Source organism: Mustela putorius, unplaced genomic scaffold (genome assembly GCF_011764305.1).
Source record: "Mustela putorius furo isolate JIRA1106 unplaced genomic scaffold, ASM1176430v1.1 tig00003972_pilon_pilon_pilon, whole genome shotgun sequence".
Lineage (NCBI taxonomy): Eukaryota > Metazoa > Chordata > Mammalia > Carnivora > Mustelidae > Mustela > Mustela putorius.
In genome coordinates this window covers 25,914,663-25,940,323 of record NW_025422115.1, presented here as the reverse complement: position 1 = coordinate 25,940,323, position 25,661 = coordinate 25,914,663, and the positions used below count along the sequence as shown (strand labels likewise).

The 25,661-nt window shown below is 64.8% G+C and overlaps 1 protein-coding gene across 1 annotated transcript; it reads right to left on the bottom strand.

Moving 5' to 3' along the window:
- Positions 1–6,619: 6,619 nt before the first annotated feature.
- Positions 6,620–20,766, bottom strand: COL20A1 (collagen type XX alpha 1 chain). Its single transcript, XM_045070609.1, is given in 21 exon segments — positions 6,620–6,822; positions 7,421–7,497; positions 8,045–8,083; positions 8,086–8,125; positions 8,210–8,368; positions 8,798–9,019; positions 9,642–9,688; positions 10,038–10,223; positions 12,140–12,269; positions 12,450–12,748; positions 13,454–13,587; positions 13,904–14,056; positions 14,303–14,465; positions 14,656–14,820; positions 15,269–15,388; positions 15,714–15,872; positions 16,756–16,764; positions 17,105–17,237; positions 17,341–17,483; positions 18,420–18,530; positions 20,631–20,766. Coding segments are annotated over 21 exon segments (2,712 nt in total). The 5' UTR covers positions 20,755–20,766; the 3' UTR covers positions 6,620–6,723.
- Between the last annotated feature and the right edge of the window lie 4,895 nt (positions 20,767–25,661).

Genomic DNA, 25,661 nt, shown 5'->3' with positions numbered 1-25,661 from the left:
GATGTTAGGACATCTTGGGGGCCTTACAGGCCTGGCGAGGGGAGGCTCCCAGAGCTAGGGAGGTCGTGGGGTGGGGGGTGGGCGTTTGCCTGGAGCCTGCCAGGCGTGTGCCTCCCCTCCGGCTCGCAGCCTGGCCCCACCCCTGCGTGCCCTGCTCTCCTTGTCCCCCAGCCACCAGTCCCGGCCTCACACACCCAGGGCCAGGCGCCGGCCATCCGCCCTGCCCTGCCCCAGAGGCCCCAGCAAGGCCGTGGTCTGGGCCTTCCTCTCACCCCGTCCTGTGGCCCTGGGGGGCACGGCGTGGGAATGAAGTCACAGGTCCTCCGTTCAGTGGCACTGGCCTCTCCATGGCCTCGCTGGGCCACTTGTGTGAGTGGAGACGGGCACGGAGCACGGTGGTCGGGCTTCTCCGTCACGGGGGTCAGCTGGTGCCCGGATTCCCAGAGTCCCCACGCGCCTCGGCTCCCTTGCCACCAGTGGACTCGGTTCCGGCGTTCCCCACCCTCGACGACCCCCAGCCCAGCGGGCCATGCCGGCCATGGCCTACGGCAGCAGGCCTGCTGCTTCCACAGAGACCTTGCGACCCCCAGAGTGGAACCGGCTTCCCACCGGAGCCCCCACAGGGCAAGCCCATGATCCCGGTGTGCGTTCCCCTGGCGGTGACCGTTACCCTGACCGTGGTCCTGGGACCCGGTCCTTCCTAGTCCACAGTCTCTCAGTCTGAGTAAAAATGCTACAGCAGACGGCCCTGCGTGCCCCTGAATGTGGGGCTCAGCCGAGACGGCGGGGCCCATCCCTGCCTCCTGCCGGCGCACCCGGACGTCCGTCTGTCTCCCCAGCTCACCCATCAAGCGCACAGCTTGGCCGGCCTTCCCTCGCAGACCGGATGGGCCGCGCCCCGGGCCTCAGCCTGCGGCCGTCCTCCGGTCTCCCCGGTGTTCGTGTTCCGTCCACACGCCGCGCGCAGCCCGCGCCGCAGCCCCGTGGCTCTGCAGCGTCCCGAGTGCGGCTCCCCCAGCCTTAGCTGACCCGCCCTGCGCGGCCCGGCCTCAGGGCTGTTTCCAGTGCGGGGCTGTTAGACACAATTCTGCTGCGGACATCTCCGGTGTGTTTTGGGGTGTTTGTGCGTTTCTGTTGGAGCGACTGCCCCGAGGCGGGACGTGTGCGCGCTCGCGTCCCTTCGCCTCCCGGTCCCTCCATGCCCGGGCTTCCCGCCGGGACCGCCTGCCCGGCTCTTCCCCAATGCACCTCAGCGGCTGCGGGAACCGGCTGCCCCAGTGCCCAGCGTGGGTTTCTGATTTAACCCCGTTGCGGGCAGTTTGATTTTTCCGTGACAAGCGCTTCTTTGGGGCCCAGCGTGTGGTTGATTATGGCCCATGGTCCGTGTATCCTTTACAGGGAGGTGTGGCTGGCCGTGGGGAATGTTCCAGAAGTGCCGGCCAGGTCGGTCAGGGGCGAGGTCTGCCTGGGCTCAGCAGACCACTGGCCTCCGTCTGTTTTCCCTCCCGACTCCCGAGCGGGTATCGCTGAGAACCGCTGCGGGCTTGCTGGCTTCTGCCCTGCTGTCGCGTTGGGGCTCTCGTCCTCCTGAGGACCGGCCCGGTGCCCCCTCACCGCACGCCCCCGTCTGTCTGGGCAGAGTTCCGGGTGTTGCGCTCCCCCTTCCCCGACAGCAACATAGCCCGTCAGCTTCCTTCAGGGGTGTTTCCGCCTTGAACCGCGAACCTGACTCCTGTTCCTGCTGACGCGGGTGCCGTGTGCACAGTCAATGCAGCATTGTGTCACCCCAGGATGCACCCCCCTGCCGTGCCCCGGGACGCACCGCCACAACCGCCGCTGCTACAGTGGCTCCGTGTGTTCTAGAACCTCGCGGAAACGGAGGCTACTCCTTTGCGGATGGATGGCCTCCTGGGCTCCGCGTGTGGCGGCTGCCCGCCCACAGTCTGTGCTCTTGGCTGGTGTCCGCGGACGTGCCACCGTGTGTGCTCACTGCTGGACGTTTGGGTCGTTCTGCTGTGCTGGGTGGGGCCACTTCGCACACTCAGTCATGGGTCTGTGTGGACGCGGTTTCGCGTCTTTGGGGCAAATAGCTAGAATTCTGGGGCCGTAGGAAGCTGCTGCTGTATTCATAAGGAGCTGAGAAACTTCCTGGCCGGGTGCCCCTGCGACACTTGGCTGCGGTCACACGGCTGCGAGCTGCTCACGGGAGCTCGCGCTTCCCGTCCGCTTCTCAGGCCCCGCGGCGCTGGGCTGTGCGCGGCGTCTCACTCAGTCGACCGTGGACGGAGTCTCATTACCTACCGCTTTCTTTCAGTGAGCAACTATTTCTTCCCACCTGGGACTGTATTTTTCATCTTCTGAGTGGTGTCTTGAAGAGAAGGTTTTAAGCTCGACGGAGGGCGGTTTGTTACTGCTCCCGGCGACGGTTCTTGCTTACAGAGCCTTTCTGAGAAATCTGCGTATCCCGAGGCTGTGCACATCTGTATTTCCTTCCGGAAAGCTGTGTTCTCGTTTCTGTGTTTCGGTTTATTGTTTTAAAGATTGTATTTGCGGGAGAGAAAGAGAATGAGCACGAGAGAGAGAGTGAGCTCACCCGCCGGAGCAGCAGAGGCAGAGGCAGAGGGAGAAGCAGGTTCCCGGCCGAGCAGGGAGCCCCACGCGGGGCTCGATCCCAGGACCCTGAGATCATGACCCGAGCCGAAGGCAGCGGCTTAACCCACTGAGCCACCCAGGCGCCCCTGGGCTTTGTCTTTCAACACAGCTTGGAGAGCTCATCTTCTGATGAGTTAAACTCACTTCTATTTATTGTAATTTCTGCTACACTGGGGTATGTTTGAGCTGTTTTTCTGGTTTCTCTGTTTACTCGTTCTATCCCATCCCAGAAAAGAAAACTTGACCTCGCTGACTCATCTTGAGGGTTATACGTTCTACTTTTTTCCTCCTGGTGGCTGCTCCCAACTTAAGACCAAGGTTTATATGTTTTAAGAGTTTAATAAATTAATATCCCGCCACCCACCACCAAATAAAGCAAGGGCTTTGGGTGTCTTCAGGAACCTGCCCTGCTACACACCAGCCACCGCAGAAGGATCTAGAATTGCAGTGACTTGTCCGTGTGGAGGGCTTCATTATTCAGTCGGTAGCAGATCTCATTAGGCCTTCCAGTGACTGTGGGGTTTCCCGCGCGTAGCCTCTAATTTCTCCCTTTTCTGCCCCGCCCAGCTGGGGTGCCAGAGGATCTCCTGTCCCTTCCGAGACTCTGTGGACTCGGAGCATGTTTTTCCCCATTGATGTCAGTGATAGTTCCACTGGATGTAAAATTTGAGTATTTTTTCTTCAACACTTTGGGTCATCACACTCCTGTCTTCTGACGCTGACCTGACTTCTCAGGAGAATTTTCATTGTCTTTGTCATGTTTTGCATTAAAGAATCTAATTTTTTGGTTTTTTTTAGACAGGGGAGGGGAGGGTCAGTGGGAGAGTGGGGGGGGGTGGCGGGAATCTGCAGAGGCCCCCGCTGAGCGCAGAGTGGGGCTCCGCCGTAGGGCTCTGTCTGCCCGTCTCCAGACCCAGGGAGCATGACCTGAGCAGAAACCGACCCAGACCTGTAACCAGCTGAGCCCCAGATGCCCCCTAAGCTTGCATTTTAGAAAGTCAATCCCGTTTGGGTTTCGAGCCTGCAGTGCGAGGTCTCAGGTCTCCTCGAATTCTCGGATTTCTTTCTTTCTTTTTTTTTTTAAGATTTTATTTATTTATTTGACAGATCACAAGTAGGCAGAGAGAGAGAGAGAGGAGGAAGCAGGCTCCCTGCAGAGCAGAGAGCCCGATGTGGGGCTCAATCCCAGGACCCTGGGATCATGACCTGAGCCGAAGGCAGAGGCTTTAGCCCACTGAGCCACCCAGGCGCCCCGGATTCTCGGATTTCTAACACGACGCGATTTCCGCGCTCCGCAGCCCTCGTCCTCTTGCCCCCGTTTCGTCGTGGGACCCGCCGTGACACCGACACTCACATTCTCTCTTTCTCGTGCCATCTGAGCCCCGGGAGACGCCTCCCCACGGATGGTGCCGCCCGGGTTCCGGGGTGTCCGAGACCGCCCGGCCGCCGGCCTCTTGTCTCGCACGGGGCTGCGCGCCGCCCCTGCCTTACCGCTGCGAGCCCCGGCCCCGCGGCGCTCCGTCCACGCTCCCCTCTCTGGAGGCGCCGTGACCCTGGTAAACAGGGAGAGCGCGCGTGTGCGTGGCGGTCTGGAGGCCGCGCCGTCGGCCCAGTCGGCCGCTCGGCTCCCCGACGCTTCGTCTCCCCGACCCGGCGGCCGTGGGCGCGTGTCTGTGTCCGGGAGCGCATGAGTGGGAAGGTGAGCGTGAGCCCGCGCGTGTGTGGAGGCTCTGGGTGCTACCGTGGCCTCACGTGGACTCGTGCAGTCAGCCACAGGGGAGGGCGCGGGATCGCTGTCCCCAGCCCGCCGAGCTGGGTCGGAGGCGGCAGGCTGGGCCGCGGCAGATCAGGGCGGGCGGGGCGGGGAGCCGGTGCCCTCTCCTGCCTCCTGGACCGAGCAGCCCAGGGCGGGTGCCTCATGTCTGCCCCCCACCCCGACAGGGTCCCCCTGGCCGAGACTTCACACCCGGGGAGCCAGCCGCATGGCTTCTACTCACGGTGAGACGGCGGCCCCCACACTTCTGTCCTCAGAACCTGCCCTCCCCCGCCCAGACCGCTCCCCGCAGGGCTCAGCCTCCTGCGGGCAGCTCCGACCTCTGCCCACCCTCATCACCTCTGTCTCCGTCCACGGAGGAGGTCCCTGAGGGGGAGAAGCTCAGCAGCCCCAGAGGCCTCCTAAGTCGAGGTCCAGACCCCAGCCCACCTGCCCCTGGCCCTGGGCTCCACTTTCTCTGTCCCTCGCCGTTCCTGGGGTGCCGCGGTCCAGGCCTCCACGCCGCGTCCCTGCTAGAGCTTTCTGCCAGCGGCCACTTCCCTCGGGTTTGTCTCTGCTCTAATGTCCCCTCAGAAGCCTTTGTGGGCCTCCGCATCTAAAGGAGGCCTGCCCCGAGCTCTCCCGAGCACCGGGAACGGGGCGGCCTTGACAGGCTGTGGCGGGTGTGGCCCCAGACCCTCTGCTGGGAAGGTCTCTCCGTGAGCAAAAGTGGGACATGGCTGGGGTGGGGCACGGCACCAGCTGCCCTATCCAGGCCGCTGGGCGGGAGCGGGGGGCACTGGCCTGACAAGGCATGGGGCCAGCCGGTCAGGGTCCCCATGAGGCCCGAGCACAGAAGAGGTGAGCTAGCCGCTGCGGTGTCAGAGATGGCCTGCTTAGGGAGGTGAGGAGCCCCCAAGACTGTCCAAACCCCACACCTGGCTGGGCCCAGGAGGCCAATCAGCCAGGGTCAGGGGGGGGCTGGGCACCGCGTTTGAAGACCCCCCACCCACCGTAGCTCGGAGTGCAGCTGAGAAGTTGTGTCCCGGGGCACGGAGTCACGCCATAACGGAGACGGTGGGACAGGGGTCCTCAAGCCATGGAAGGGTGACACTTATCTCTGAGGGCCCAGGGTGGGGAGCCCTGGCCTCGCCCCGGCAGGGATGGGCTCCAGGCCCCAGGGACACCCCTCCCTGGAGTGAGCAGTCCCCCTTGGCCAGCGCGATGCCATTCCTCTGAGTGCGGAAAACAGTACAAAGGAAAGGCTCCCACCACCCCCTTCGGCCCCCAGGTCCCCCCCAGGACTCGCTGCTCCTGCCTCTTCCTCCCGCCCGCACAGCCGTTCTCGGTGCCGAGTCTGGGGGGGGGGTGCAGGGTCACTGTGGGCAGCATGGGGGCCATCCTGGCAGGAGAGAAGGGGGGACAGGTCTGAAGGAGGTGGCAGGCCACAGACACCCAGCCCACCGGGCACCGCAGACTCGAGCCCCCCGGGTCTCGGCGGGGCCAGCGGGGCCAGAGGGTTTGCTTCTCATGGCACCACTCGGACGTGTCCCCCACCCAGGGCCCTTCACCCACTTGGGTCAGGTGCCCACTGCCGGGCACGGGTGGTCTGCACTCCTGACATGCTAGACTCAGGCCTGGCTGGAGCATCCTTCCCAGACTCTGAGGGACACGGGGACACCCACTGCTTCCACTGCTTGACATTGCGGGGGTGGTGAGAGGACGCTCTCAGGTAACGCTCGTGAGCCAAGCGTGGAAGGTACCGACCTCTGCAAAAAAAAAAACGGCGGCATGAGCTTGTGCGCACGCAAGGCAGCCCAGGATCCGGCAGGACACTCAGATCAGTCACCAAACTAGCAGCTCCAGGACGAGAGGTCGTCGGGCTGTGTCCACAGCAGCGAACCTGATTTAGCACCCACACTCGAGTTCCAGTCTAGTAAGACAAGACGTGCAGACGGGGCAGCCACACCCCAAAGCCTCAGTGCCCGCCCCGCACTGGGTCTGCACAGCCACGGGCGGTTAAACGTGGTCAGGACTCAGGCACGTGGTAGTATCCACAGAGCGTGAACGCCCCCAAGAATTAGTAAGAAAAGCGACCCGGTGGAAAGGGTTCAAAGGACATTTGTCCGACAAGAAAATTCCAGCAACTTCCACAGGGAGCTGGAGCTGCTTTAGGAGAAAAGCCTGTTAAACCAGCAGCAACAGGGTCCCCTGGTCAGAGCGCTCAGGTTCAGGGTCATTTCTGGGGCTGGGGTGGGGAGCTGGCCCCTCCCTGGGGAGGGCACCTAGCTTCTAGCTGTGGGGCTCCCTCTGCATTCTCAGGAAAGGTAGGGTCCGGCCCTATGGGACTCCCCACTGCTCACCCTGGGCCCTGGGAAGCCCTGCTCTCCTGGGGCTCCGTTCCTTCCAGGGAGGCCCTGCAGGGGCACGGTAAGGGCTCAGCGCAGTCCCCCCAAGGGCCCCACAGTATTGGCCTGGGCTGCAGTCCCCAAGTTTAGGTGGAGAAGGGGAAGTGTCTTCCAGGACAAGAGAACCCCAGCCTATCCTTCCCTCCTACAGCCTCTGCGTAGAGCAGGCTCCCGTTCTGGCAGGTCCTGTTTCAAATCCTGACCCCGTCTGGTATGGGCCACAGAGCCCAGAGCCAGTGCCTGTCCACCAACAGTCTCACTGCAGGCCCCGCCCAGTGGGGGATGGTCCAGGGCCTAGAGAGTGGCCTCCCAGGGTCCCCCAGCCAGAGTACCCAGGACAGAGTCCACCCACATGGCTGTGATGCATGGCCAGGCCTTGTCACACTCACTGGTCCCCAGCAGCACAGTGCTGCAGCCCCACGGGGAAATTGGGGATATGCTGGCCCCCACACCAGAGAGGGCTCAGCTCAGGGGAGGGCAGCTGGGGAGGGGTCGCATGAGGCGACTGGGGGGCGTGAGAGCGCGTGCGGCCGGCTGGGGCCGCTGCTCGGTGCTGTGACCATGGAATGTTGCCAGGAGCCCCTGGTCACCCCAGGGGAGGACTCACTGGAGGCCCTGGGGGCCCAGGGGTCTGCGAGGAACAGGTGCAGGCAGAAGAGAAGGCAAGGCAGTCTCTCCATCCTTCTGGGAGAAAGGAGACGCCACTCATTAAGAGCGTCCCCAGCTGTTCTCGTCTGAGCTAGAGCTCAGAGTAGCCACAGACTCTGGGGTTCTAGGACGCCTGGCAGGCTGGGAATGAAGGGCAGGGACCCCATCCTGGGCGCCACCCTTCAAGGCTGCCCTGCCTGGGCCATCTCACAGTCCCTCCTAAGTCCCAAGCATGGCCAAGCCCAGGGTGGGTCCAAAGTGAGGAACCCGGCCACACTTGCAAGGTGTAGAGGCCGACCAAGTCTCTGGTGGTCCCTCTGGCTTTGCTGGCTGAGCCCCTTCCTGGCCCGCAGCGTACACCCCAGCTGTGCCTGCAGGAAAGGGCAGTGGGCACCCCTGCAGCCGGGGACTTCCTGACACATTCCAGCCTGCCTGGCCCCCAGGGCCTCGGGCTGCCCAGGGTGCCGGCTCTGGCCCAGAGGCCACCTCCTCCAGGAAGCCTGTCCTGCTCTCCCCCAGCCCCATGGTGATGGACATGCTGTCTACCCCCAGACTCTAGGAGCCTCGGCAGGCGCGGGCCCACCCACCGCCGCAGGGAGCTCGCAGCACACGCCCTTCCCTGCCAGGAGTCCCTGCGCACGAAGTGCAGCAGCTGGAGCTGTAACTACAACAGAGAGGGTCAGCCAGACCAGGCCGGGTTTCCGTGGCCCCCTCCGGCCTGGCCCGGCAGGACAAGTCCCGTGCTCACTGTGGCTGAGCTGCTCCGGGGGCCCCGGGCCTTGGCCAGCCTCCCCAGCATCACGAAGCCCGTGGCAGGTGGGCTGCCGGCCTCCCCAATTGGCCTCTCGGCCACCTTCTGGCAGTCCACGTAGAGCCTGACCTTGGAGTGGCCCACGGCCCCGTGCACCTGCCGGACACCAGCACGGGTTCCCCTACGGCCCCAGCCAGCCAGGGGGAGCAAGGGCCCGTCACGAGGGTGGCAGGACCCTGACTCCACCTCAGGTCTCATGGGACACCCCCTCATGGGGCCTCAGTTTCCCCTTTATAAAGGGACTGAATCGCACCGTCCCAGGGGAGGGGTCCCAGGGGCTGGGATGCTCTCGAACCCACGTGAAGACATCTGTCGAGAGGGGAGTGCGGGGCAGGGGCTCAGACAGGCCAGACAGGACTCTTCAGGAAAACGGGGGACGCAGGGGCGGGCCGCGGTGTGTGACGGGGGCTGCGGGTGGCAGGCAGTCACGTCCTGTGTGTCCTGGGGGGGCCTGTCCCCAAACTCAGGGACTGGAGGAGGGTCTTGGGGGAGGCACACTCCAGTCGTTCGGGAACCTTCCAGGACCTTGTGGAAGCTTCCAAAGAAAATCTTCTTCACTTCGGGCAGGTCAAAGGTCACCTCTTGCAGGGTGGCCCTGGGGTCATGGTTGAAGTAGGTCAGAGACTTCCTGCCAGCTGCAGGGGAGGGGGAGGAGCGCATGGGACCCCCAGACCCACGGCGCTGCAGTGCGGGGGTCCGTGACCACGCTGGGCCTCTCCTGCTCCATCCCCAACAGTAACATGCGGTCTGTGGGGGACAGAAGCGCCCCAGGCTGGTGGGGGTTCAGCCACACATGCTCTGTGGCCGGGACCAAAGCTCACCCTACCAGAGTCAGTGTTGACGACACTCCTGGGCAGGGTCCTCCAAGACCCCATTCCCTGGGGGCGCTACAGGGGCAGAAGGGGGCAGGTCACGGGGGCCTGGCAGGAGGGTCTCGGCCTGGGGTTAGGAGCCCACAAGCCCACAGGTGGCTCCGCCCTCAGGAGTCGCCCCCGCTGACCCGAGCTTGTTGGTGTGCTCAGAACAGGCACACAGGGGGTGTGTCTGTGCCAGCGCCCAGTGGCGCCCGCGGAGGGGTGGGAAGGGCAGGGAGCAGGGTGTTAGGTCACCCAGTAGCATTGTTCCTGCAGGCCTACAGCTTCACTCTCTGCCCTTCGTTTGCTCTTAGGATGACCAAGAGCCCAAAGAGCCAGCCCTGCACATTCTTGAGGTTCTCTGAGTAAGCGGACCCCAGGGCCTTGGCACAGGCTGCTCCTTCTTCCTAAGTGCTTTTCCCCTTCCCTGTTGTCTCCCCGGTGGCTCTTACTTGTCTGCCACTTCCTCGGCAGGCCTTCCTGACCCTTCAACTCTTCGCAGCCTGGAGCCCCACTCTGGCAGCTATCACGGCAGGGGGCACTTGGCGCTGGGTGACCTCCCCTGGGGTGGGGGCCACACCGGCAGAACCGTGAGCTCCGGAGGGTGGATAGTGAGGGCCTGAGACAGTCTGTCGCTTGCAGAAAAGGGACAAGGATGGCAGACCAGGCGTCGTCCAGGGAGGACAGCCTCAGGGTTCCGGACACTCCGAGCAGCCCGCCCTGATAGAGACCCCAGATTCAAGCTCGGACGGGAGGAAGGGGCCACTGAGAAAGAGACCGGCTTCAGCCACCCACACGCAGAGGGAAGACCTGTCACCCCCTGAAAGAAACGTTAGTGCGGGAGCAGGTTGGGGTGGGTGGGAGTCAGCGGGCGCTGAGGGAGCGCGAGCTCAGAGCCGGCAAAGCCGCACCTTCCGCAGCCGCTCCCGGGCCCCCCCACCTGGCCCAGCGGGTCAGCCGAGCGTCCTTCAAGAGCGTGAAGGTCCGGGTGCAGCTGGACGCCGCACGCTCCACGGCAACGCCTCGGAGGGACGCGTGCTCCTGCTCCACCAGCCCGAAGCCGGCCACGAGGTCGAAGCCGGCCACGAGGTGGAAGCCTGGGTGGGCGTGATCAGAGACTCGGGAAGGAGAGAAAACACCAGGGGTCCAGGGAGGGCGGAGAGGAGCAGCCCAGGGCACACAGACGGGAAGACCGTGACTGCGAAGACCATGGACCGACGCACCCTTGGGGCCCGCGGTGGGTGGGAGTCGGGCTGGGTGACGCCAGGGTGACGCCACCCCTGGTAGCGGCAAGGGCGCCCCCCCACCGCACCTGGGCTGACTCAGCTCACGGCGTCTGCACCTGCTCTGACGTCAGGGGCACGAGTGAATGTGACCTTGCCTCCCTGGGTGTCCAGTGTGGCCCTGGGCCCGGGGCGGGAGCAGGGGGAGGTGGGAGAAGCCACACCTTACTGCGGGCAGATCTGCCACTCACATGTCAGCCCCGTGTCAGGGCCCGTCCCTGGGTGACCCCAGCCTTGGCCCCTCTCCCAGCTCCCAGTTAGCAGAGAGCCTGCGGGAGGCCGAGCAGGACACACGGCCCCGGCCTGGTCTCTGCATGGCCACGTCCTCTCTATAACCTCCATAGTGACGTGAGAAGAGAACACCAGCTCATGGGGACCCCCTGCCTGACTGCTTCTAGTGACCCCATGACCTGGTGCAGCCACTGCCCCTTCATGGCAGGTGGGGGTCCCCGGCTGCCTTCCCCACGAGGACGCAACAGGAGGGACAGGTGGGACATGGGAGGGTCCCTACCTGGGCTGAGGGTGGGGCAGGCTGCCGGGAGGGAGTCAGGATCAGTGGCAGATTCGACTCCATCCGGGGCCCCTGGTGGTCACCCTGTCCTCAAGTCCACAGTGCATGGGAGCCACAGCCTCATCCATACCAGCTTGCTGCTCTCCAGGCCTGGGGGCCCCACACCACGGGGGCGGGACAGAGAAGGGACAGGGATGGTATCCTGCTCCCCTGGTGGCCACAATTCCAGCCCCGGAAGACAGTACCCGGCCATGGGGGCTCCGACTGGGTGCTGCACCCTGACACTGGCCACCTAAGGTGCCAAGGGGCCAGGAAGATGCGTGGCTGTGGGTATGTGCTAACCTGGCCACGCAGGCTTCCTCCACAGCCAGGGGCACAGGAGGTGCTCTGAAGTGGTCCGCGGGCCGGTAAAGGCACCACAGAGGGAGGACCCAATCCCCAGAGGCATTCAAGCGAAAACTGGACGGCCCTGTGGAGGGCCACAGAAGGAAGCTGCAGCGGCCGAGCTGAATGGCCTCTGAGGGTCCTCTGTTCTGAGTGTCTGTCTAATTTTCCAAGGAAACCAGCAACAAACCAGAACCAGCAGGGTCCTTGCCTGCGGGTGGCAGTCCCCCAGGGACCACTGAGGCCTTGTCCATGAACTTGATACATCAAGGGAGGTCAGCCTGGGCCTCCGCAAGTAGTGCCCCTGTGACCATCACCTGCCCTCTCTGTGATCTGCATTCGGCTGGCCCAGGACTCCTGCCGGGCTGGATGTCTGCCCTGACCTCCTGGACACACGTACAGAACCACGAGCCCACTCCGCAGTTCCGAGTAGCTGCGGGCAAGGGCTCCATCCGGCCCCCAGCCGCACCACGCCGCACCCGTTATATTGGACTGATACGGTCTTAACCGTGGGCTTTCTGTCCGCGCTGCACAACAGGGAAGGTTTCCATTAAAACCCCGGAGCGCCCTTCTGCTACCTCTGTGCTGCTGGGTGACGTGCGGCGTGCAGCAGACAGCACACCCTGCTGGCAGGTCCCCAGGGCCCAGGCGGCCAGGTGCCTGGCTGGGTCTGGGGCCTGCCTAGGTCTGGGGTCTCGTTGGGTCTGACTGGGGGCTGCCTGGGCATGAGGGTCTGGGGTCCAGCTGGGGTCTGGATGGGTCTGGGCCTGGCTGGGGCCTGGAGAGGTGTGAGTGTGGGGTCTGTCTGGGTCTGGTGGTCTTGGTGCCCACTCACTCATCCGGCCTGTAGCAGACACTGGCGCGCTCTCCCTTGCTCCGTAGACCGCCGAGACCTGGACCCTATATTTGGTGGCTGCCAGCAGGTCGGGGAGCGTCAGGTGGTTCCTGGGTCCTGGGTCAGAGATCTGGGAGGGGACGGGAGCGTCAGGTGGTTCCTGGGTCCTGGGTCAGAGATCTGGGAGGGGACACGTCCCCGGAGCCCCTCACCCCAGACCATCTCTGCTCTCATTTGTCTGTGTTCTGCCACGGAAGTGTTGCCCCTCCACAGACGGGGTGGGCTCGCTCCCCGCCACGGCGCCCGGGACCTGGGGGCCCATGAGGAGCCTCCCTGCTCCGCCAAGACCCACCGACTTCTCCGGCCCTTGCAAGCTCTGCACCTGGACGTCGTAGTCCGTGCCAGGCTTCAGGCCATCCAGCAGCACCTCTGGCTGCCCCACCTGCACCTGCTGGCAAGCACCCTCCTCTGCCTCCCCTCCTGGTGGCTCGGGGAGGCTGGCGAGCAGGCACCAGGTACTGCGTGGCCTCGCCAATGGCCGCCAGGTGAGGCGGACGGTGGTGGGTGTCCCTGCAGCCAGGGTCAGTGCCTGGGGCAGAGGCAGAGGTGCTGGGGGCGGGGGCCACTTTAGGGACGCAGCACCCCGCAGAAAGCGTACGCACACACACGGAGGGGCCTCACTCAAGTGACAGGGCCCCGGGCCATGCCGACCTTGCGGTGGGTCTCAGTGGAGACGGAGGCGGGAGGGTGGGGGTCACCCACACACCCCTCCGACTCTGTCCCCAGACTTCGCTTTGGGCCGCGTTTCCAGTGGACAGCTCTGCGGGTTTCTGTTGAAGACTGCCTGCCCTGAGGGTGGGCGTGCCCGGCCCCCAGGTGAGAAGCCCCTCGGAGAAGCCACACGGCGTAGGGTCCAGAAACGGCAAATCTACGCGGACCGCTGCAGACAGGGGAGTGCCAGGGGCTGAGGGGCTGGGGGGCCGGCGGCAGCAGCTTGGGAGTGAGGAGCTACTCTGGTGAGGAGCTACTCCACAGCCAACTGTGGACAACGGCAGGACCCACGGCCGCGGAGCCTCACACCACACGGCTGAGTTGTTGTAACATGGGAATTACGTCTTGAGAAAGCTTCTAAGGGGGCTCGTGGCCACCCGAGAGGGCAGGAGACCCACAGCAGGCGCAAGCAACTCAGAAGAGGACACCGAGGGTCAGGAAGGCCCAGTGACACCGCGGGTGGGCTGAGACCAGGCCAGGCTCTGCACCACCCCTGCTGGCGGGCGTGACCCCCAAACCCCAGCATGATGCCACCCCACCCACCTGTGGTCACAAGGCCCCCCAGACCCTTGCCGACCCCGGCCTCGCCGACAGGGAGCACAGACACCAAGTACTCGGGGCCAACGGTCAGGTTGTGAAGCGTCATGGACAAGGCAGGCCCGTCCAGCACCACCCGGAACAGGAGCCACAGTTGAGCCTGTGGGGTGGGCAGCGCAGGGGTGTGGGGCACAGGGGTGCAGGGCACAGGGTTGCGGGGCAGCGCAGGGGTGTGGGGCAGGCACACGATCAGCTCTGGTGGGGCTGAGGTCAGTCCTTGCTTCCCACGGTGACCTCGGCCACCACACAGCCACAGGTGGCGCGAGGACGCACGCCCACTCCCCCTTTCCACTCGCGCTTGCGGACCACCCTCACCGCGCCCTCCGTCCTGCAGGACGGCTGCACACGCGTGGCCCCGACGCTGTCCACGGCCGGCAGAGAGCCCCTCACCTCCTGTGGGGGGCCACCCCGGAAGGCCGCCACGTGACCAGATACTTGAGCGGCAGCTGGGGGTCTGGGGTCCAGGACAAGTGGATGCTGGAGGGGGTCGCCTGGGTCAAGGTGAGTCTGGCGGGAGTGAAGACGTGTCCGGGGCCGGGGTGGCCACAGCTGGTGTGACTGTGGGAGGGAAGGAGGCCGGTCAATGGCCCAGCAGGTGGCCTGCATTAGCAGCTGCCCTGCTCTCCCCAGGGGCCACTTCCCGGAGGGACAGGTGTCCCCCAGGCTGCAGATACCCTCAGATCCCTGGGAGCCAAGGGGAGGGGGGCTCAGGGCGTCCCATCTGGGGGCCACAACCACCCTCTCCCTCTGCCTAGGGGGGCCAGGCAGGACTGTGGCCAGTGAGGGGGACTCTGCTCACCAGGGCCCCGGCTCCCGCCTTGGACCTTCTGGCAGATGAGGCGGCTGAGCAAGCCGGCCAGGGTGCCAAGCTGGGGGAAGTCCCGCACGCTGTGGACGGTGATGTCTAGCGGGGGGGACTCCAGGAGCCGCAGCTCGGCCTCGTCTGCGTTCTGCCCACCTGCTCACAGGGTACAGCAGCGAGGACTCCCCCGGCCCCACCCACCACGCATCTGTCCCATCCGGCTAGCACGACCAGGGGTCCCTGGCCTGAGTCACCCAGCGGTCTCCTCCAGCCCAGGGCGGAGGGGTGGGAATGGAAGCTGCCCGCCCGGCCATGAGAAACCCAGCCGAGGATGGGGGCTGCTCACCCACAGCAAAGACAGCGACACCCAGGTCCTTGAGGACGCGGCCAGCAGCATGGGCATCGTCCTGGGATTTGCCGTCCGTCACTAGGACCACCACCTTGGCTGCCTCTGGGCGGGGCCCCGCTCCTGGCTTCAGGTTCTGCTCCCGCACGTGAGTCAGGGCCAGGCCTTGGGCAGTCAAGAGTAAAGGCGTGTGGCCCAAGCGACCCTCCTGCCCGACACCGTTCCGCCGGCCCCTGACCCCAGCACAGGGCCCACCGAGTCTGTCCCGCCACGCCAGTGGGGGCTCCAGAGGCAGGACCCACCACAAGACCCAGGGGGCTGCCTGCGGGACACGCTGCTTGGGGGCTGCTTCCACGGGCGGCCCCTCCCGGGAGCTTGCACCCATCAGAGGAGCCACTCGCTTCCAGCAAGGCCGGCTGACAGGAAGCCCCGTGTTCACCCGAGGTCATTAAGGGATGATCTGCTCTCTATGAAGGTGTGAGTCAGACTCAGCACCCACATTGCCCTCGGCTTCAAGTCTGGGAGGCTGCCCTGTGGGATGGAGTCGGGGGGACTCTGGGACAGAGACCTGGACAGACCCCCAAGGCTGGGACTGCTGGGGGCCCAGGCACACCCGTGAACGTGTTTCCCCCTTTATAGCGGAGGCTACAGACAGCTGTCAGCACCTTGTCCTTGCTGCGGAAGGCGCTGAGGTCCCACTCGGTCTGGGGGTCTCCACTGTACTGAGTCAGGCCTGGGCAGGGGCAGTTCTGGGTGCTGAGCTGCCCAGTGCACACACGGCCTCACCGGGACACCAGGCAGGGTACACGTTTGCACCCGGACAGGTCACCAGATCGTCCCCCAGCCCCTGCAGGAGCCCCCACCTGCCCGGCCTGGGGGGGGGCTCAGCCTGTGGGTGGCCAGGGACCACAATCGGCAGGGCTGTCCTCCGGGTTCCCCAGGAGGCTCTGTGCCTCCTCCCCAACTTGCCGTTTCTCAGAATTGGGCCTCCCCTGGGTGGGGGTAGGATTTGTGGGGACACCTCGGGCAGGGCGGTGGGGCAGGGGGTTGGTACCCACCGACTTGGACTTTATTTGGCCCAATCTCAAAGGGCTCAATGATGCTGGCCAGGAAATCTTTGACCTGCTGGAAATGACTATGGCCAACACTCCAGGACCCGTCCACCAGGAAGAGCATGTCCCCGGGTGTGGGGGGTGTGCCGCAGAACTGGGGGTTGGCTGGGAGGGAGGAGCTGGGCCAGGGCCACACCACTCTAAAGCCCCTCCCGAACGGCTCCAGGCTGTGCTTCAGCCCCCAGGGTCTCCTTTCCTGTGTTGGTGGACAGAGAGGGGCCATGGGGCTCTGGCCTCAAGTAAGGCAAGTGGCCAGGTCTTGGGGACCCTCACTGGACTCAGAACACCCTATGTGAACCCTGGTCTATGGTGTCAGCCCTCTGAGTGCCCTCAGGAAGGGCTAATGAGACCCCTAGGTGCCCCAGCACCTCTGCCTTCCAGTGGCCTCAGCAGGGCTGGTCCCCAGGTGCAGCTGTCGATGTGGGGACCAGCGGACAGAGACCAGCCAAGGGGTGTCGACTGCGGGGTGGTCAGCATGGCCGGCAGCTCTGGCCTCAGGCCTCACTGGCTGGGACAGTGGCTTGTCCTGATGGCCTAGGAGCTCGTTGGACACAAAGTCTATAAACTCGGTGCCTCCAGGCCGAGCCTCGGACCCAGGCCAGACCCCTTGTGAGGACTCCTGGGTAGGGTGAGTACAAGGAAATCCCATCTGATGTGGGGCACAGCCCTGCTCAAAGCACTATGTGGCTGTGGAGACTGTCCCAGCAGTCACCAAGCCCACTGGGAGACAGCGAGGGTGCGAGAGGGGACGTTTCCACCTGAGGAGAGAGATACCTCTTTCTGTCCCTACTGTGACTGGTGGGGACACAAATTCAGGGACATCCTGGTCTGGTGGAGGAGGCTTGGCTGGCAGAAACACCACAGCTGTCTGCCCTGGGTCACACAGCACCCCCCCCTACCCTGGCCCCCCCGACCCCCCCGGCCAACCCCCCGGCCCCCACCCCTGGCCCACAGAACCAGGTGTCCCGGCAGCTGTCCCGGCATTTACCTGGCGTCTCTGTCGTTCCCGCAGAGCCCCGGGCCTGGCTCTCCCACTCCGGGTCTGTGGAGGGCTGGGAAGGGGCCTTGCCCCCTAAGCCCCTGGCTGGGCGCTGCTCCTCGCCAGACAGCCCTGCCGAGGTCACAGCCGGGTCACTTCCCACCTGCCACACTCAGGTGTGGGGCAGCAAGGGGCATGGGTGCCCGAGTGCACTCACCGGCCTGTCCCCGTGAGCTGGGGTGAGTGCCGGAGGGCGGCCGGCTGGCTCAAGGAGAAGCTGGGACGGGAGGGCCGACCCGCGGGAGAGCGGGAGCCGCGGAGGGTGACCCTCCCTCTCCCCATTCTGCACCACCAAGACTGGGGGAGTCTTGACCTGGGGACGAGGCAACTCGGGGCTCAGGGCCTGGGCTCCCCGCATGGGAGGGTGTGGGCTCCGCGGCCGCCTCTGGGGGCTTCCGGCTGCTCCCGCTTGTCGCGTGACTCTTCAGGTCCTGGGCTTCAGGGGGACGTGTGGGGCCGAGAGCGTCCCCCACCCCCGGGGCCTGCTCCTCCCACACAGCCCCGCTCCGCGGCCAGGTCCCCTGTGCAGGTCACAGACTTCCGCACAAACTCCCTCTGCGCCAGCAGGGCGTTCCCGGAGCCGGTGAGCTTGAAGATCTGCACGGTGTAGCCCTTGGAGGGGCTCAAGCGCCCCACTGGGGCCTTGGTGGTCAGAACCACCTCCTGCTCTGCGTCCCCTGGGGCGGGGGTGGGGAGGGAGACCGAGGCCGGGCGTGCGTCCAGGCGCACGTGTGTTCGTGGCCGTGCACATTGCGGAGTGGGGAGGGCCTTCAACCTCTAAATTTAAAAAGATTCCCCACGACTGCTAGTTCACGTCGCCTCCGTCAGAAACCAACACAAGCTTTTTCTGAAGGAAGACAATGTCACGTCAGGTCCTCAGCACAGCGGCTGCCGCCCAGCGACGGGCGACCGGGCGTGCAAGGAACAAGGGGAAGTGAGGAGAAACAGCAGGGGGTGGGAAGAGACCCACTGGGCGTCCAGACAACGGCGCGCGGGGCTTTAAGTGAGCTGTGCTACCCACTTAGGAGACCTAGAGATGAGCCTATGGATTCAGGCATCAAACTAGAAACAACCAAAAAGAAATCCTAGAATGTAAAAACCAAACGGACATTTTCCAGATGGAAATTCTAGAATGGGAGAACGAAACCTGAACCACCTCTTAAATGTCCATGAAGACAAGCAGGGGTACAGGTCAGGATGGAAGACGAGAAATACGGCGTCTGCGGGGCTCAGCAGCGAAGCGTCTGCCTTCGGCTCAGGTCATGACCTCGGAGTCCTGGGATCAAGCCCGCAAAGGGCGCCCCGCTCAGCAGGGAGTCTGCCCCTCCCCCTCCATCTGCTGCTCCCCCTACTTGTGCACACTCTAATAAATAAATAAATCTTCTTTAAAAATGGAGAAATAAAGGAATTAAAAACACAGGAGAATGAACCAGAGGCAACGGAGCAGGGAGAGCCTTCGGTGCGAGCTGACGAGGGGAGCAGTGGCGCCTCACGGACCTCACCTCCCGCTCCTGTCCACGCTGTCCTTCCTTCCCGTGGACACACGGGTGCTGGGCTGGAGGAGCTGGGCCCAGAGCGGGGTGCCAGCCGCTGGCCCTGCCGGAGCCCCGTACCTGCCGCGGGCTTCACCTGCCCCAGGAAGCCAAAGCCGCTTCCCTCCGCCTCCCTCCACTTCGTCTGCAGCCGGTGCTCGGGCAGCACGGCCAGCCTCAGGCAGCTGCTCGCTGGGGAGACAAGACTGGGGGATCAGCGCTGACCCCTGCACAGCACCTGGCAGCCGTGGGGGCCCAGCCCCACCCACCGGGGGACACCGGAGAACCTGAGGCCTTATCTGGGACTGGAGGGGGACTGGGCCCTCCGAGGGTCCCAGGTGCCAAGGCCGCATGGTGTGTCCAGTGAAGAGACGGCCCCCACCCAGGGAGGCCCGCACGGCTCTGTGAGGGGCGCCCCTGCCCTGCTGACCGGGGCCCAGACCAGCATCCAGGATCAGTAGGAAGAGCCCTGCTGGGGTGCCGTGCCTGTCCTGGGAGGAAGAGGGGGCGTGGGGGCCTGAGGCCTGGGGCACGGCCTGGTCATCAGGGAAGCTTCCGGGAGGTCCGTGGCAGGGTGGGTATTTTTGGAACAGGGGGACAGAGATGGGCTTCTTCTGGCTGCCCCAGTGAGAGCTGGGTCATGAGAGCAGGGTTGGGGGCGCCCAGGGCAGACACAATGACCAATGGTTCAGAGGGGGAAGCAGCTGGACTGGGCCCCCGGATGTGCCCAGCGGCTCCCAGGAGCACCAGGCTGAAAGGCCGGAACGTCTCATGGTGGAGCCATGAAAAGCCACTTGTAAGCAGGACCCTCCCAAGTCCGTCTCACAGTGCCTCTGACATGTTGGGGGAGACATTCCCAGCTGCCTTGGGGCTCTGCATGTTAAGGGGCCTCAGTGGGGCACAGGGCAGACGGCCGGGGGCCTGCTGGTGGGAAGCCTCCCAGGAACGCCTCCTCAGCAGGGCCATCCCCAGGGAAGGCAGCCCGGACCTGCAGGACCCCATCCTCCACCCTCCCAGGGTCCCGGAGACCCAGGTCTGCCCAGAGTCTGCAGGGGCCCTGCTGAACCCGGAGCACAGGCTGTCCGTGGGCTCACGAGCGACTTGGCCCCACCATCGCGTGAACCTGTCAGAGCCACGGGGACCCGGGGACATGCCCCACGACCACGGCCAGTCTGCATGCCAAGCCAGCACCAAGGAAGAGTGGTCAGCAGACCTGTGCCTCCCACCACGCGAGGTGTGGCCACACGGTGCACCCCTCGGGCCGGGCACGCGTTCTCAACAGAGACTGGGAGTCAGAAACAGCAAGACTCCGGCGGTGGCCCAGGAGTGGCATCTTCCAACGGGGGAGTCGCAGTCTCCTGCCCTCACAGGACTCGCTGGGAGTCGCCCGGGCTGGGGGCCAAGCCAGGGCGCTGGCAGCCACCTTCCCAGAACAGTGCAGGCCGGTGCCCCTCGTGGGGAGCTCAGCGAGGACGCAGCCACGTTCCGCAGCCGCGTCCCTTTTGGGCTATTCCGAAGACACGGTGATGAGTGTCACATAGGTAAGGGCCGTCAGTTAGACGAGTCCCTCAGCCAGCCCGGTAGGAAGCCCTCAGTGTGGGCCGTAAGGCACTGCAGGGAGGGCCGGGCAGCCTGTTCTCCCTGTGCCTCAGAGTGAGCAGGGAAAGGGCGAGAGCAGGCGGCGGAGAACGCTGCTCTGCTGGGAGACCAGGAGGGAAAGGGGGTTTTCCTGGTTTTACTCTGGCTTTCTGCTGCTTGGAAATTTTACACTGAAGAGGTGTCCTGATGGGGCGCCTGGGGGGCTCAGTCACTATGCGTCTGCCTTCGGTCCAGGTCCCGGGGTCGAGCCCACATCGGGCTCCCTGCTCCGTGGGAAGCCTGCTTCTGCCTCTCCCACGCCCCCTGCTTGTGTTCCCTCTCGCGCTTGCTCTCTCTGTCAAATAAATAAAATCTTAAAAAAAAAAAAAAAAAGTGGTGTCCTGAAATAGTGCAAGATAAAGCATGGACATAAGACAGAATTCAGGGCCGCGTGTGCTAGTAAGTGTCAGAAAGCACATAGCAGTGTCCCCACGCGGGACCGACAGATAGCGAGTCTGAAGGTCCAGCAAAAGCCGCGGGTAGCACTTGGGGCAGAGGACACAGGTCCTCGAGCACACATTCAACTCAGAACTCCAGGGGAGTCAGGAGTAGACGGCGGAGACCCCTCGAGTGGGGCCTGTGCCCTGCCCTGGGGTGGGGCCGGGCACTGACCGGTGCCACATCCCCAGGAAGTGCCCCCCACCACGTCCTTACCTTGTCCCTGGCCAAGTCCCAAGGCGACACCCAGCCACAGCCAGAGGCAAAGCCCAAGATGGGGGCGTGTGAGGGCACTCATGGAGCACGGCCTGTGGGAAGAGTCCGTCCACCATCCGCCCATCAGTCCAGCCAGCCAGCCACCCGTACCAGGCATCCCACATGCCGTGATCTGGAGCTGCCCCCTACAGTGGACCTGTGTCCCGCACAGCCCGTGCAGGTGTTTCCCTGGGTGAGTGCTCAGCTGCCCTTCCCCTGCACACCCCGGAGGCATCAGGCTGTCGCAGCCTCTGGTTCTGCATCCCGCTCTCAGGACATTCTCACGGGCCGGCCCAGGCCCTGACTGCTGACCCGGCCACGCAATCGTCGTTAGGACGGACTGGGACAGCTTCTGCCAGGGCCACGGGGCCTGGGGAGGGAACAGAGCCATGTAGGGCCAAACCCTGTCTGCAGCCCGAGGGGCATCAGAGCTGGGACCTCAGTTTGGGCACAACCCGTTGGGGGCAGCGCAGCAAGCCCTCCGCCAGCCCCAGGAGGGTGTGTCCTGCCTGAGGACTGGCCCCAGTCGGCCTCTCGGCTGGGAAGTCCTTGCACACAGGTTCAAGCCCCACATAGCCTGGGGGGCTGCCTCTGTGGACAGGGCAGAAGGGACGCCCAGCACAGAAGCTCAGGACCCCAGCCACACCCAGGGAGGGGGGCATCAGCCCTACAGAGTCGAGCTGCTGAGCTTGCAGGCATCTTCAGGGCTGCGAAGGGCTGGGGGCCGGTGCATGGGCTCTGGACTCCCCCGGGCCCGAGTCCCCTCCTGATCCACATTCTGAAGCCAGACCCCCCTGCTCCCCAGAAACTGGGCTTGGTGGGACCCTCGCGGGCAGCCCTCTGCACTCTGCTCTCCCTGCCCCAGTCCTCCTGGAAAAGGCAAGATCATTCTCTGATCGCGGACCTGGGCAGACCCTGGTGGCTCTCCTTGTCCACCACCAGCCCCCCAGGACCACAGGTGAGTCACTAACCTCCTCCTGGGCGCGGGTGGCATCCCTGGGCCCCCATGCACTCCCCCACTCCGGTCCTGCTGCAGCCACGAGAGCCAGGGTTTATTAAGGTCCCCGTCCCTCCTCCCCTCCACGTCACTGCCCACCCCTGGCCTCCTCCCCTCGCGGGGCTCTCTCCCCGTTCCCAGCTACAGCCCCAGAGTAGGGGTATAGAGTTCCTGCGTGAAGGACAGTTGCCTCAGGGTGGGGATCCCACAGCACCAAACACGTTCATCCCTCACTCCACATGGTCGGCCCCAAAGCGGAGATCACGGGGCAGGCACCTCAGGGACCAAGGCCACTGTGTGCGGACAGATGACGGGCCGGTGCCTCTGGTGGCCAGTGGCGGGGAACACTTCCTTCGGGCTCCCCTATCTTTGGCCCAGTGCCCAGGCCCACACTGGCCCCGCCAGGAACCCTTCCTTGCAGTAACGGCGTCTCCACTGCCCTCTGGGTCTACAGAGCCACACAAGTGTGCAGCCCCTCCCAGCCACCAGGACAGCCCAAAGCCTGATGCTTAGGCGGGGACACTGGCCAGACCAGACCCCATTCCAGCCCCAGCCCTGGACCTACCTGACCTGGGATCATCCACCCAAGGTCACTGAGGGGTGAGGGGAGCTGACTACCAGGAAGCCCACAGGGCTGGTAGCCTGTGCTGACCCCAGATTCTGGAGACAGGGGCACTTTGGAGGGGCTGGCACAGCAGGGGCTCTCGGGCTGGGAGGCCACAGTTGGAGACACGGTGCATGCTGGAGGCTGGCAGACTTCAGTGGGCAGAGGTCTGGGTCCGGATGCTGCTGGGGGAGGAGGGCCCTTACCCGACTCCCACGGGAGCTCAGCACCCTCCCCACACTCTTGTCCATAGGGAGGACACTGCCTCGCCACTGACAGTCTACCAGCCCCAGACCTGGTAACACTGCTGGGCGGTGAGGGTGCACGGTCCCGGACCTGGGCCAGAAGACCAAGATGGCCCTGCTGTAGGTGCCACAGCGCCCCTCTGTGCATCCCGCTAGCCCGCCCCGCTAGCCCTGTCCTGACCGCTTCGTGAGCCCTGCTCTCTCCTGGGCAGACAGTGCTCCTGTGGCCAGGAAGGGCCTCAGGCCTAGGCCAGCTGGGTCTCCGTGACTTGCCAGAGCCTGAGGACCCATGACTGGACACCAGGACACCAGTGCTGATGGACGCAGAGCTCGGGGTGCTGGGCACCTGCCCGACCCTGGGACCTACACCGCAGCCAAGCCCCACATGCTCGTGTGCACCAGCAGAGAGGACTGGATCTAGTAGCCACAGACAGACACTGGACACACCGCGTCCACCTGTGGCTCGTGGGCACTGGGGACACACACGCAAACACTCACACGCACCCCACCGGGGTGCCACCCTCCACACACATAAGTCAGTCAACTCAGCACCCCTGGCTGGGCGCTGTCCACCCTCCCGTGCGTGCTCACCCTGGAATCCTGCAGAGCCTCAGAAGCCCCAGAGACTCATTAGCAACGTCAGGGCTGCCCCGGGTCACTGAGAAAGAACAGGACAGCCGCACGTGCTGGCTGGCCTTCAGCCAGCGTGCAGGCAGGGACCCCGTGTGCACCCCAAGCACAGGTCCCACTTCCCCAGTCCCCAGCTGATGCAAGGGGGTGAGCCCCCTTGACCGTATCAGTTGGGTCAGACCCAGCAGGACCGGTGGGATGGGGGTGGTGCACCCCAGACCGTGCAGAGGGGAGGGCCCCAGGAAGGCCCCAGCTCCGGGCGTGAGGTGCCAGGACAGTCACAGCACCAGGGCTTGGAGGCACAGCAGCTTGCTGGACGACTGAACGGGGTGGCAGAGGCCGACCTGTGTTAGGGGCATGGCCCAGAGAAAGTGCAGAAGCTCACGGGGAGGCCCAGAGAGAGCAGGGCCGGCCTTCTAGCACCTGCCGGCCGGCCCGTGCCAGCACCCTCCACGAGGGGTCTGCAGCAACCAGCGACCCTCGCCGTATGGTGGTCATACAAGTCCCTGGTCGGCCCAGTATCCTGGAGCCGGGGTCTGGGTGGAACTGCATGCAGGAGGCCAGAGGGCTTGAGGGCAGCCTCTTGGTCACTGGCCCAACTCCCCGCCAAGCTGGCCAGAAAGAGGGCTGTCCTCACCGACCCGTGCTCCAGCCAGAACTGACCCTGGGACTGTCCCGTGTAGGACCCAGCCCCCTTGGGCCCACGCCCCACCCAGATCTGCCTCCCGAGACCAGATGACCCACGGGAGACCACCCAGAAGAGAGCTCTGGAAAGTGCACTCAGCGTCCCTTCGCTCTGCGTCTGACCGCTCCCCCGCGGGGGCCTTCAGCAGCGCGCGCGCAGGCTGAAATGGACGGCGTGGGGCTGCCGAGCATTTCTGCCCAGGGCCAGGTGAGCTGCTGTGGGCACTGGGTCCCAGGCAGACACCCGCTGGAGACCTCCTTGCCCTCCTGCCCGCATCTCCGGGAACCCCCTGCCCCTGCAACTGCGCTGGAAGCTCACCTGCATCACTGCGTCGCTCTGTCATGACCCTGCCCAGGAGAGGACCAGGGAGATGCTCGAGCCCCAGCTCCCCACGCGGGGCCCCACCCTGGACCCCACCTGCACAGGAGCACCTGTCTTTGTCCGCGAGGGGCCTCGGAACGCCACGTCCCGGCACCCCAGAAGAGGGCGCAGAGCACAGTACCCCTGCCCGCAGACATCTGAACACTCCACCACCCTGGCTACTGCATTTGGTATTGAAGGGGGCTCCCAGGCCAAAGGCAGCTCACTCCCAATGTACCACGGCCTCCAGGACGAGAGACTACAGAAGAGAACGCAGCCGGGGCCCCACTGAACCCACCAGAGCTGCAGGCAGAGCCAGAACTCCCACCCCGACGGGGGAGGGCCCCGGAGTAGAAACCAAGCCCTGACTGATTGGGGGCGGACACCTGATGCTCCTGCATGCACCGTCACCCTGGGATGCTCGGCCACGGGCTGGCAGACTGACCTTGGGCTCAGCTCTCTGTCTGCCCTGGGGGCCTCTCCCTCGAGACCAGCAGGCTGCCAGCTCAGTGACCGAGACTCTCAGGCAGCAAACGTGCAGCTGCTCCACGCTGGGTGTCCCTGTTCCTCCGGGGTGTCCTCCAGGCAGAGCTGTGGGCTACTGCACTGGTCTGGACAGCCCCTTGGTGACGGCCAGCTCAGACACACCGCAGACTGACCCTTCTGCTGCTGGCACCCATGCTGGGAGGGCCTGTCCTGGGACGTGAACGGCTGGTGGCAGCGGAGCTCGTGGTGGGCACATCTGGCACCTATCACCCGGTAGGACCCAGGCACACGCACTGCCTGGTCCAAGAGCAGCTGACAGTAATGCAGGGACCAGAGAGAGGGGTGTGGGGATGGAGGACCCAGCACGGCTGCGGCTTGCGAGCAAGTCCATCAGACTGGTGGGGGAAAGGCACCTTGTCCATACTGGACTGAGACTGTGAACAAGGGGGTGGTGGCACGGGGGGCGCCAGGAGGTCTCTGGGCACACGAGGAGACCCACGTCACCACGAGCCAAGCCCTGGGAGCAGAGCACAGTGCTGGCAGAGACGCAGGGGTGGCAACCCAGCCCGACGGAAACGTTCCTCTCTCTAGACTGGTGGGAAGGCCTGGACACCATGGGGCTCCTCAATGAACCCTGGGGAGACCACCCCGCGGACCCGCACCCTGACCTGGGCTCAGGAGACACGTGCTGGCCGGCCACCCCTCCTGTTTCACTTTACGCCCCCACTTCTCAGCTGTCTGTGGTGTCCTCGGCGAGCCACCTTGGCTCCGGTAGGCCCGTGCTTGCACGGACAGAGGGCCCAGGTGTCAGGGGCCTTGTATGGCCCTGCGCGGAGATCTGGAGAGGCAACACAGGAGAGCAGCCCGGCGGTGACACAGAGCCAGGAGGGCCCCGGGCACATCCCTCACGCAGAAAAGCTGGCCCGGGATGAGCCTGGGCCTGACCTATCAGAGCACACGTGCCTCACACCCAACACAGCACGGC